This window comes from Octodon degus, unplaced genomic scaffold (genome assembly GCF_000260255.1).
Source record: "Octodon degus isolate 3935 unplaced genomic scaffold, OctDeg1.0 scaffold00001, whole genome shotgun sequence".
Classification (NCBI taxonomy): domain Eukaryota; kingdom Metazoa; phylum Chordata; class Mammalia; order Rodentia; family Octodontidae; genus Octodon; species Octodon degus.
Genome location: NW_004524577.1, coordinates 25,022,522 through 25,034,880, shown reverse-complemented (window position 1 = coordinate 25,034,880; position 12,359 = coordinate 25,022,522). Strand labels below are relative to the sequence as shown.

General features: G+C 42.9%; 1 protein-coding gene across 1 annotated transcript; it reads left to right on the top strand.

Annotated features, from left to right (window-relative positions):
• Window positions 1-7,105: 7,105 nt before the first annotated feature.
• LOC101573762 (nuclear autoantigenic sperm protein-like) lies at window positions 7,106-10,342 on the top strand. The gene is made up of 2 exons (XM_012516364.1): window positions 7,106-7,130; window positions 9,579-10,342. The coding sequence occupies exons 1-2, from the start codon at window positions 7,106-7,108 to the stop codon at window positions 10,340-10,342; spliced, it is 789 nt and encodes a 262-aa protein (XP_012371818.1).
• Window positions 10,343-12,359: the final 2,017 nt, after the last annotated feature.

Sequence of the window (12,359 nt, the reverse complement as noted above, 5' to 3'; positions counted from 1 at the left end):
CTTCTTCTTCTTCTTTCTCCTTCCCCTCCTTCTCTCCTTCTCTTCCTCCTTCCCCTCCTTCTCCTCCTCCTCTTTCTCCTCTTCCTCCTCCTCTTTTTCCTCCTCCTTCTTTTCCTTCTGCTTCTGCTTCTGCTTCTGCTTCTTCTTTTTGTGACAGGCTCTTACTAAGGAGTTCAGGCTGCTCTAAACTTTGTAGCCTAGGCTGATCTTGAACTCACAATGATCCTCCTGCCTCTGCCTTCCAACTGCTGGAACTACAAGCATGCACCACCATGTCTCACTGTTAATGTTGTTTCTTAGGAGCACTAGGTCAGCACTGCCATCTTTTCAGATTCTCATCAGCCCTGAAATGTTGTTTCCATGCATTGGAAATGGTGTTTTGTTTCTCTAATTTTCCTGGTTGCTTACAATGTCAAAACAGCTTTGTCTGTAACTTGGAACCACTAGTGATTATATCTGGTGTCCTTTCTACCTTGTATTCACTTGTATTTAGGAGATATTTCCTGCGCATTAGGAAAATGAGAATATTACTACACAAATACTTTCATATATTAGATACCTTAGGCTCTTTGTACAATACATTTCTCAATATATGTTGATTCTTTAAATCTGTTTATATCTCTTCCTATAACATGTTTTCTATATTCAAATGTTTCCCTTAATGAATTTTGCATTCTTTTCATCTTCAAAAACTGTCTTGCCAGGTATAGTGCCACATACCTATAATCCCAGCACTAGGGAGGCTGAGGCAGAAGGATAGCTGTGAGTTTGAAGCCAGCCTCAGCTCAGAGTTCAAGGCCAGCCTGAACTTCATAGTGAAACCCTGTCTCAGAGAGAGAGAGAGAGAGAGAGAGAGAGAGAGAGAGAGAGAGAGAGAGATCTAATGCGTGAATCTTCCAGCATAAATTCCCAAATTTCATATAATACTTGTATTATTTTCCTTGAAAGTTTAAGTACATAATGCATCTGATTTTTGTGTATGTTACATTGTAGTTATCCTAATTTTTTTTGATAACTCAAATTTATCGAATAAACTTCCCTGCATCATAAATTAAAATGTCATCATTGCCAAACAGCGCATTCTCATCTGTACTTGGAAGCATTTTCTCTTCTCTTTTCAGTTCCACTACTTGGCTACTGTTTTGGCTGCTCTTATCACTTTTACAATAAGTGTTAATGTCTGGCGAATCCAGTGGCCCACAGGTGCTTAGTTGCCCATGTGTATTTCCCTCTAGAATCAGTGTTTAGACATCCCCCATCATGTGTGCCAAACAGGCTGTGTTCTCCTCTGTAGGCTGAACACAGGATAGAGACCCTCTGTCTTAGCCCTGGGATACAAAAACAGCTTAGGTATGGACAGTGTCCTTGGAGGCCATCTGTCATCGCAGTTCAGTGCGCAGGCCCTAGAGTCACAGTGCCCAGGTTTGCATCCTAGCAGCTCAGCGCCCAGGAAGAAATCACCTCACTCATCTAGTCTTAGTTTTCCTTACTGCAGAAAGGGAGAATATTATGGTGTGACCAGCCACCTAGGCTGCTATGCACACATTCGCTTGTACTTAGGTACCAAGAAAAGGGACTTGTTCAAAGCCAGCTCCAAGGAGGTGGAGGGCCCTATTTGCTTCAACTCTCTATCTCCCTATGTACAGGTGGGAGAGGTTTTATAGTAAGGAGCCGAGGAGAGGAAGCACAAAGAGACAGGCCATCTCCATCCTTGCTCTGTTGCCTCCAGCCTTCACCAGCCTGTGTGCCTCTTCTTTGTGGAAAACAAACCAGGTCCCGGGCTAGCTTCTCCATATTCTGTCAGAATATTTAAGTAGTCTGTCACTTCTTTTGGGCTGAGCAGAGGAGAGTGTGTTGGCTATGTGCTCAACAGGAGGACATTTAGAGAAGTGACTTAACTCTAAAATGAAATAAAACAAAACAAAAATTTCTAACTTTTAAAGTTGCACTTTGCAGGGCCAGCTACAACTAAGTCTATAGTTAAGATTACAGGAGTTAATACACATGCAAGAATTTAACACAATACTTGGCAGTAGTCAAGTGCTTAATGTATATTAGCTACATCACATTTTGTTGCATTGCATTGCACTGTGTTGAGTTGTATTGTACTGTATTGCATGGCACAGTACTGCATAGTATGCTAGGCCCTGGGCTGTAGCTGTGATGGACAAGGCTTTTAAGAAACAGAGATATAAGTGGCATAAATACAGACTGTCTAAAGGCACAAAGGAAGTGAGGAAGTAAAAACAGCAGCACAATCCAGACATACTGAAGTGTTTCTCTGTGAAGGTGACAGTTAAGCTGAAATCAATTAAATGAGTGACCAGCAGGGGAGATGGTGTCCAGAAGAAATAAAAGTTTCTAAAAGCTAGAACGGAGGCTGGAGTGTTGGAGAACATGAACGAGGGTCTTGGTTAGGCTGGAGTTAGGGCTCACATTGCTCTAGTGAGCAGAGGAAGGCAGGGCCCCATCTCCTGCATATCTGCCTGCATGTGGGAGTAAGGCCTGCTCGGCCCCAGGGCAGCAGTCATCACACATGTTAGCTACATGGAGATGGTTCTAGCAAGGGGAGAAACATCTTTAAAAGAGTAGCCAAAGCAGAAGCAAGCATGAATACACAGGAGAGCAAAGTCCTGATTGGAGGATGGGCTAGGGGACCTCTGGCTATCTGTACCCAGGCATCCTTGTATTGTGTTAGCTTGGCTGGAGGAAGGGCGGTCTCATTTCCAGAAAGAGTTTAGTGCTAAAGCACTGTGCCACACTGGGCCTCGAGCTTCCTTGCTGGGGATGCCTCCCCAGTGCCCAGCTTCTGGGGTGCCTTGCTCACTCACAGAAGCCACAACAGCAAGCACCCCAGCCTGGAAGTACAGCCCAGTGTCCAGGCACAAGACAGCTCCACGAGCACCACGCTGAGCAGCTCAGATTTGCAACTTTGAGAGATTTGCTGTCAATAACAATACACTTTTAAGAATAAAGCTTTAATTTCAGAGACACTAAGACGTGGTTTGGCTGGTTAGAAATACCAAGAAATGTCAAAGACTAGTCAAGAATACCCATGGGTATTCCCTTGGATTTCTGGAAATATTGACAAAGCTGTCTGAAGGCTATTCTTATATTTAACCAAGTGAAAGTTTGGAATCCCTGTACATGTTGTCCATTAGTGGTTAAGGGTGGTCACTGCTGAGACAGTTTTATACAATCTGTATGTTCATATATGAATGGAAAACCACTGGATAGATACAAGCTATCAGGCCATCTAATCACCTGTTGAGGATAAGTGATTCCCACTTCCAGTTTTCTTATGGAACTTCTCAAATGTGATCATAGAGAGAAGAGACTGATAGTTAGAAAACTGACCAGAAGAAGCACGGGAGCAGAATGTTCAAAGCTATGTCTGAGATCTAGATGAAGGACAATGGGTACTACTTTACCTCAGATAGAAACTCCCAACCCTCCACCCAACTCCTACACACTTTCTGGAAACCAAATCTAGAGTGCATCTGCTGTGTAAGTGCTGGATATTTCCACTGCTCTTGCTTCGCACATTACCCTTGGTCTTCAGCTGCCCATGGGTTGGCTTTACCTCATGAACCAGAACATATAGACAATTATTAGATGAGATTATTAGGTTTCTGAGAGCTGAAGTCTGCTTATCTCCCCTTAGGATCAAGAAGTGATCACTGAATATATGGATTTATTTTTTGAATTAAAAAAAATCGTTCATTGGCCAGCCAAATAGCTCAGCAGATTAATGCGCCTGCAAGCGGATACAGTGGCTGGGGGTTTGAACCCCAGGCCTGCCATGCTGGCCTCACCCCTGGGGTGCACTGAGATGGCACTTGAGACTGGGCATGGTGGCTCGAGCTTGAAATCCCAGCACTCAGGAGGCTGTAAACAGGGGTATCACTATGAGCCTGATCTAGTAGTGAGACCCTGAACACTGTGTAGACGCTTACCTTAAATGCAAAATAAATAAATAAATAATCATTTGGGACAGAGTGTCACTCAGAAGTGATAACTGCCTACACCTCCCCAGTGCTGAGATTACAGGTATGCAGCACCATGGCTGGTTTTGGTGGTCAGCACGGTATGTGGTACCAGGGATCGAACCTGGGTCCTCATGATGGCCAGGCAGGTGCTTAGACCTCTAAGCTACCTCCCCAGCCCTGGATTTATTTTACATTCCACACTGTACTACAATCCCTTTCATTATCTTTGCTTTTTTTAAACTTTCTCAAATACTAAATGAAATAGGAAATCAAACAAGTATTACTATCCTCATCTAGTAGGTGAATAAAGTTCACCACGGCTTAATCCTCCAAGGATAATAGGCACACTCGAAACTCACTATTATCAAATTGCAGACCCAGAACTTGAATTTAAGTAGAATTCTGGATTTCTGTAGGGTCTGGGCACTTGTGGTCAATGGAGATGACCACCATAGTACATCTAGGATCAGTCTGAGATGCTCATCACGAAGACTAGCCAAAGATATTTACATTTATTCCTGGCTTTTCTTTTTTCTGCCCTTTCCAAAACAGAACTCCACACTGACCACTATGCATGCTATGAGAAAGACAGCTAGATATTGGACAGGATATCACGGCTGCATCTTGTGCCATGAAAAATCACTAAGAAGACAACAATATGCAATGTATTAATGATTGAAACTGTCCTACTATTCGGTTTTGAAACTGTCTCATTGTTATTTGTTTCTCAGTAAAATTAATTTTAAAAAAGAATGTATTAATTTAGGGTCTTCAAAAGCCACAAATGGAGAGCAGGATGTGTCATTGCTCTCCCAGGAGCTTACAGTCCAAACTTGTCCTTGTTTGGAAATTTCATAAACTAACCTAGCCCAATCAATGACAGGCCATCCGGAAGGAAGTAACAGTTTGAGGTAGCCACACCATCTCAAAGTCTGCTTTCTCCTCTGAATTTAGCCAGTCCTCAATTGGCCTGAATGAATAGATGGACAACCACTTCTTATATTTCATTATTACCTCCATGTGATAATTAATTTTACATATTAGCTTGACTGGGCTATAGGCTGCCAAGATGTTTAATTACGCATTGTTCTGGCTGTGAGAAGACACACTGAATATAGCAGATTGCCCACTAAGATGTGGGAATGTGTGTCAGGGGTGTTGTCTGACCCACTTCAGGCTAAATAAGATAAAAAGAATAAGTAAGGCAGAGCAGTCTCTCCCTCCAATTCTAATACCTACAAGCCGGAACCCTGGTCTTTGCTTGTCTTCAGACTCTGATTTGGACTTGAATATATGCCATAGCCTCTTTTATTTCTCAGACCTCCCAACTCAGACTGGACCAGTACCACTGGCTCATTTGGGTCTTCAGCCTGTGGGCCACAGGTCTCAGAAGTTCTACACATACCTGTATGAGCCATATTCATTTATCTTTCTCTCTAGTCTATGGACCCCTCCCAGCTCCTCTCATTAGCCCCAGGATGTCTGGACTATGCCGTGTCTGGACTTGACAGTGTTTTACCCCAAAGCAAAGCAGAGAATGCCATGGAGACGGGCTAAAGCCTGCCCTGCCACTCGGGTCTTTATATTTTTGAGCTTTTCAGTGGGGGTGGAATGTATATTTAGAGTCTAATTGGACAACAGTTTTTCTCTTTTTCAGTGGGTACTTGCCTGTGCTTGAAGCAATGAGAAGCCAGGTCATTGCCAGGCTTGTGTGATTTATTTAAAGGAAAGTGGAAGAAAGGAAAGAGGCTGAGTCTTATAAGGTGTGATTTAATTTTAAAAATGCTTATGCTGCTTTTTACAGGAATATCCATTTGACTGGGTTTCTTTCCCGCTGACAAAAGAGGCAATTTCTGCACATAAAATGAATCTGATTAAAACTCTTTCTGTGTGTCTGTCAAGGTAGAGGATGTGCACCCCAGGAAAAGAGCACATTTGAATTCCTGGGGCATGGAAAGGATTGTTTATGTGGCTGCAGGTCCCGAGACCCACAGAAAGCTTTAGTACTGCCCTGTGAAAGTAAAGGGAGTGGGAAGCTTTTCCTTGGGCATAAAAAGTTTATTTTATTTCTTAGTCTCATTCACAGTGGTTTGCTATTACTTTCTAATTTTCCCAGCATTTTGGTGGCAGCCAAAGATGAAGAAATAATATCTCTTGCTTACAGAGCACGGCTCTGATTCATTTTGTTTAGTTCAAGTCACCTCCTATAATAAAAGCAGCAGCTGCTAGACCTTGCACAGAGGTCTCACAAGGTCCTCGAAGCGAGTCTTTAATTGGAAAGGCAGAGCAATTTCAAACCTTTCTGTTCCCTTTATCCTCGCAGGATCTTCAGAATGAAGCAAACAGCCAAAAGATCATACGTGCCTGATGCTGGCAAGGAGTGCCCTTCTCTACCACATTGGCATCCGTAGAAAGGAGAGGGTACCTTCAGTTATGAAGAACAAAAAACACTGAGTTTTCACCCTGACATAGTTCTAGCCCCCCCCCTCGCAACACACACACACACACACACACACACACACACACACACACACAGTATCTAAGGGTTACTCTGTAGTTCTTTAGCATCTGTGTCAGAAGAGGATGGACCTGCTCTCTAAGAGCTTCAGAGTTGACAGTAAAGGTTATTCTTATTGCTTTGTGAGGGAAGAGGTCAGGGTGGCTGATGGTGATCCTCGTGCATATGGAGCTAGGCCTCTTTGAAGGTACCCCTAGGCCAACACGAAGGTTGGCCACCAGGATCCGGAGACTTGTGTTCAAGTTGTGTTCATTCACTGGGTGTCTGTGTTCCAGGTAGCACGGGCTTCCCCTATCACAGGGGCTGTTTTTTCTAGGTAGCTGTCTGGACAGCAGGTAGGAATGGCACCATAAAAATCTCTTAATTAGGTTCAGTGATTATGACTTTGCAAGATAAGAGGTTAGAAGTAGCTAATGAGAACTACGGGTCCCTTTTGGGGATGCTGACTGATGAAATGATAGGGAGGAGAATAGTAAGAGTAGCAACAAAAGCTGCACTCTCAGCTTCTTGCATACTCTCTGGCCCTTTATAGATGGTTAGTTAATTATTGCAGAACTGAATGACCTGAACTGATGGCCTTGGCCCATAACCCATAAACATGGCCTGTGACAATGACGAGGATGGTGTGAGATTGTGGTGGATTTTGTCTTGCTGAGTGGGGCTCTGCACAGACTTGAGCTATACTGTGATGTGGCCTGCCTTCCTTCTTGCCTTGCTCATTTTTTTTGTTTCTTCCCCAGCAGGCTGTTGTTGGCTCATTGATTTCCACTGCTCATCAAGCTCCATTAGCCCACTCATTAGCGATGGCTTCAATCCTCTCCCCACACTCTGTGTCCTGATTGATATCTCTCTGTTAGTGCCGCACTTAGCCCTGGCGTGATTGCCAGGTGTCTGTGCAACGCGGCCTTGCTGTGCCCTTCTGTCGCATAGGAGACAGCGCTTCTGATTACAAAGAACAGAGAACACTGAGTTGTCACACCGATATAGTTCTACCCCCAACACACACATACACACCCAGAGACAAAATTTCAAACTTACTTGTTTAGATGAAGGCACTGTCCTAGCCCCAACCCTGCGCTTGCTCCTAAATTCATTTTCCCACTGGAACCATACTGCACCCATCAGCCAAACAAAAGTCCAGATCTCTAGCTTTGCTGTTCCGGATGTCTGACCTGGGGCCAAGATCAGCCATGCTTCCTTAGAAACAGCTCTGGGATACTCAGCTTCTTCTTCTCCCTTATGTTACTCCAGTAGAATTACCTGTTGTCATTCACTTGGACTAAGCCCAGCTTCTGTCCTGAGCTCTGGAGATCTCCATCTTCTTCCCAATTCCTGTTTCCCAACTCATAGCAGGGATGCAGAGTGCCCAAGAAGAGGGTAAGAAAAGACAGCCTATTTGCATGTAGAAGACCCTAACCCTAACTCTAACCCTAACCCTAACCCTAACCCTAACCCTAACCCTAACCCTAGATCAAGATCACACTTACTAAAAACATTTTGAACACTTACTGTGTGCCAGCCACTGATAGATAGAGTAGATAATTTTACATTTGCTTGGCTAATTTTCGCAAAGACTCAAAGGTAAGAGACCTGAGTGAAAAGATTTTAAGTGATGCATAAAATAACATAAGAGGAAGTGGTACAATTCATAATAGTTAAACTCAGTAAATATCCTAAATGCTCATCAACAGATGAATTGATAAAGAGAATCTGATACATACACACAATGGAGTATTACTCAGCCATACAGAAGCATAAAATCACGTCATTTGTCATTTGCAGGAAAATGGATAGAACTAGAAAATAGTATGTTCAATGAAATTAGCCAGACTCATAAAAGAAAATAATTCATTTTTATCTTATATGAGAAACATAAAATGCATGCATACATACAAACATACATAAAATAAAATAAAGGAGAGAAGACAAAAAACCAGGAGACAGACTTCTTGAGATGCAGGCGGGACCAAATGGAAAGGGGAGGAAGGGAAGAGGAGAGTAATAAGGTTGAAATGATCAAGAAATGTTAAATGCATGTAAAGATCCCACAGTACAACGCATCTTCATGGAATATTAGCAGGCACTACTAAAATATGCAAGAGAGGAAGTGGCAGAGCTAAGACTCAAGTCAGCTTCATGTCACTTGCAAGTCTAGGTAATTGTCATCACACCATTCGTCCTTTCTAGATGCACTAGGCTGGAGGTGAGTATTAAAATGCCAAGGTTTATTCCTGGATGCAACCCCAGAGTTCTGATTCAGTAGATCTGAGATGAGGCCTGAGAATTTGAGCATGTGCATGTCCAGCAGCTCTCAGCTGTCCACTACAGAGGTCCAGGGACACACCTGGAGAACCTCGGCTCCGGGCGACATTCATGTGGGGCACCTTCTCCTCAGGCACAGTGCAAGTCCCTCAAGCCTCCTTCTGACTTAAAGGCAAGATCTTTTTGAGTCTGGGTCAAACCACTAATGAGAGACTGGCTTTGCCACTCGCTGGCTTCGTCTGTGGCCTCTGCCACTGACCCACACTCCACCTTAGTCTCCTCTTCTAAACATGGGAATAGAATCCACCTGGCAGGGATGCTTGAGGATTGGGAATCATGAATAAAAAACAGCAATCTGATCAGAGTAGAACTCAATAAAAATTAGCTGTTTTCAAAGTATAAATGTCTGAAATTCACTTTTATTTCACGTTTGTTTGTTTGAGTCTGCCCTTCTTGTCGTCCTTCTTTGTTTTGTGGTACCAGTGATCGAACTCAGGACCTTGTGCTTGCCAGGCAGGCACTTACACAACTGAACTATCTCCCTGACCCTTTTGCCTTCTTTCTTATTGCTTTGGGCACCTTGCACCTTGAAATTTTGTTCTGCACACCTCACAGCTTGCTGCTTCTCCCCACGCTGGCTTCAACTGCAGTATTCCAGCTCAGAGGCCTTTCGAAGCCAGCTAAGGGTGTATGGCCTCCACCCCCAAGCAATTTTGCATTGCTTATTGGATGGGTAGGTTTTAAAATACTGACCCAATTTCTGAAACAATTTTAGAGCTTTTCAAGCTTTCTATTTCTTCTACACTCAGCTTTAAAAGTTATAATTTTAAGGGAAATTGTCTATTCTATTCCAATTGTCACATTTATTGGCATCAAAAACTATGTCCAAGCTTTGGAAGAGTTTCAGGCCTGCCTGACCCTGCAGGAGCAGTACTTGGAAGCACATGACGGTCTCCTTGCAGAGACTCATTATCAGCTGGGCTTGGCCTACGGATACAACTCTCAGTATGACGAGGCAGTGGCACAGTTCAGCAAATCTATTGAAGTCATTGAGAAGAGGATGGCTGTACTAAAGGAACAGATGAAGGAGGCTGAAGGATCACCTACTGAATATGAGAAAGAAATTGAGGAATTGAAGGAACTGCTACCTGAAATCAGAGAGAAGATAGAAGATGGAAAAGAGTCCCAGCATAGTGGGAATGTAGCTGAATTGGCACTAAAAGCTACTCTGGTGGAGAGTTCTACTTCGGGTTTTACTTCTAGTGGAGGAGGTTCTTCAGTATCTATGATTGCCAGTAGAAGAACAGATGGTGCTTCCTCATCAAATTGTGTGATTGATATTTCCCACCTTGTGAGAAAGAAGAGGAAACCAGAGGACGAGAGTCCCCGGAAAGATGATGCAAAGAAAGCCAAACAAGAGCCGGAAGTCAATGGAGGCAGCGGGGATGCAGTCCCCAGTGGAAATGAAGTGTCAGAAAGCATGGAGGAGGAGGCTGAGAAACAAGCCGGCAGCTGCGCTGCAGCGGAGGGCACAATGGAGGCGGGAGCTGCTGTCGAGACCACTGCATGTTGAGAGGGAATAGAGCCTTCCTCCCAGGGGAAAAGTGTTTTTGTATATAATGTATTTTTTCACTTTTAGGGATTCTTTTTGTATAACTTCAATAAAGATGGTAAAAAGGTAAAAAAAAAAATCTCATACTATGACAACATCATCTTAATACCTACCCTGTTAATTTTCATACCTCTCATTTTCTCACAATTTTTATCTTTCCTTTTCTGTTGATTTTCTTTCTGAGGATTTTCTACCTGATTAGTCCTTTAAAAAAACCTACTCTCTGGTAGCTTTGAAGCTGTCATATCATTGTCTTCACTCATTTCTGTGTTTTTCTTTTATTCCCGTCTTCCACCGTTTTTTCTATCCTTTCTAACTTCTTAGATACTTAAATTTTTAATTATCAGTAAGCATTTCAAGCCCTTCATATGCCTTTAATAGCAGTAATGGCACTAATGCCTTGTATATCTTTCAGTATGTTTGAGCAGTTTCAGCAACTGAAACCTACAGCAATTCAGAAGGCCTCGGCTCAGACTCTATAAAGATTTTCTTTGGCTTTGGCCAGGTGCGGGGCTTCTGTCAAGCAGAGACAGCTCTGAGCTAATGTCTCAGGTTAGGGTTTCCCAGCTCACGTAAGTGGCATAAATTTAAACCTCAAACCCACACGAGGAAGGGCAGTGGCACTGAATTCTCAAGAGACTTCAGCTTTTTTCTTCCTTCTGGATTTAAAAAAAAATCAAGAAGAAAATATTTTCTCATCATATCCCTTAGGGAGTGGGTAGAATTTTCCAGGCTGCTTTTCCATGGAGGGAATCCTGAATTTATAAGATTTTTTCTGACCTTATGGTGGTCTTCCTAGCATTGGGTTCTGTCTTTGCCTCTTTTGCCTCAAATTGCCATTAAAATTCCATCTGGGAAGATGGTCCCAGGGGAATTCAGGGCTTTTTTTTTTTTTTTCCCTCTCTTACTAATTTGACTATACATTGAAAAAATAAAACCAAAAGAGTCACGCCAGCCTGGTGGCAGACAACTATAATCTCAGCACTCTGGGAGGCTGAGGCAGGAAAGCAGGTTTGAGACCAGCCTGAGAAACATGACTTAGTGAGACTCTGTATCAAAATGCAAAAATAAATAAAATAAAAAGAATTGGTGGGTAGACTCAACTTGAAGGCTCTGGCTCAACTCCCAGCACTGAAAAAATAAATAACCAATTCTCTATTATATCCAAACTGCTTTTGAGGGCACAAAAGAAACTGTTTTATGTGCCGGCCAGATAGATCAGTGGACTAAAGCATCTTCTTAGGCAGACTCAGTGACTCAGGTTCAATCCCCTGCCTGCAGGGCATACTGAGAAGGTGATTGAGACTGGATGTGGTGGTGCCCACCTGTAATCCCAGCTTTTGGGAGGCTGAAATGCAGGAGGTTCATTATGAGTCCAATCTGTGTAGTGAGACGCTGGAGACCCTGTATTAAAAATACAGACAGACAGACAGACAGACAGACACAGACAGACAGACAGAGAAAGAGTTTCGTAATCTTCTCTTTGACTCACCAATTCCTGAAAGCATTTTTATACGCATTCTGATCCTTGTCTCCCAATTATTGGGACTGTATTTCATTACTTGGTAAACCTTAAATGTCTGGAACAATTGTTGGCACTCAAAATTCATTGATTAACTGAGAAATTGGGGAGAATTCATGTAGTGGATTATATGTATAAACTATCTAAACTACTGTGTTTGTAGTCATTAATGCAAGTATGAAACATATTTCTGAGATAGTAAGGTAGAATACTGGGTTATTAAACAGTATGTGGGGCCCAAGAGATAGCTTAGTAGTCTAAGTGTCTGCCTGGCAAGCTCAAGGACCCAGGTTCGATTCCCGGTACCATGTTGGGAAGATGCCATGCTGGCTCTACACCAAGCCGGCCTCCAAAACTGGGTGCAAGGGAGGCTGATACAGGCAGATCACTATGAGTTGGAGCTGCATAGTGGGACCTTGTACCAAATAAATTAAAAAAAAAAAAAAAAATATATAT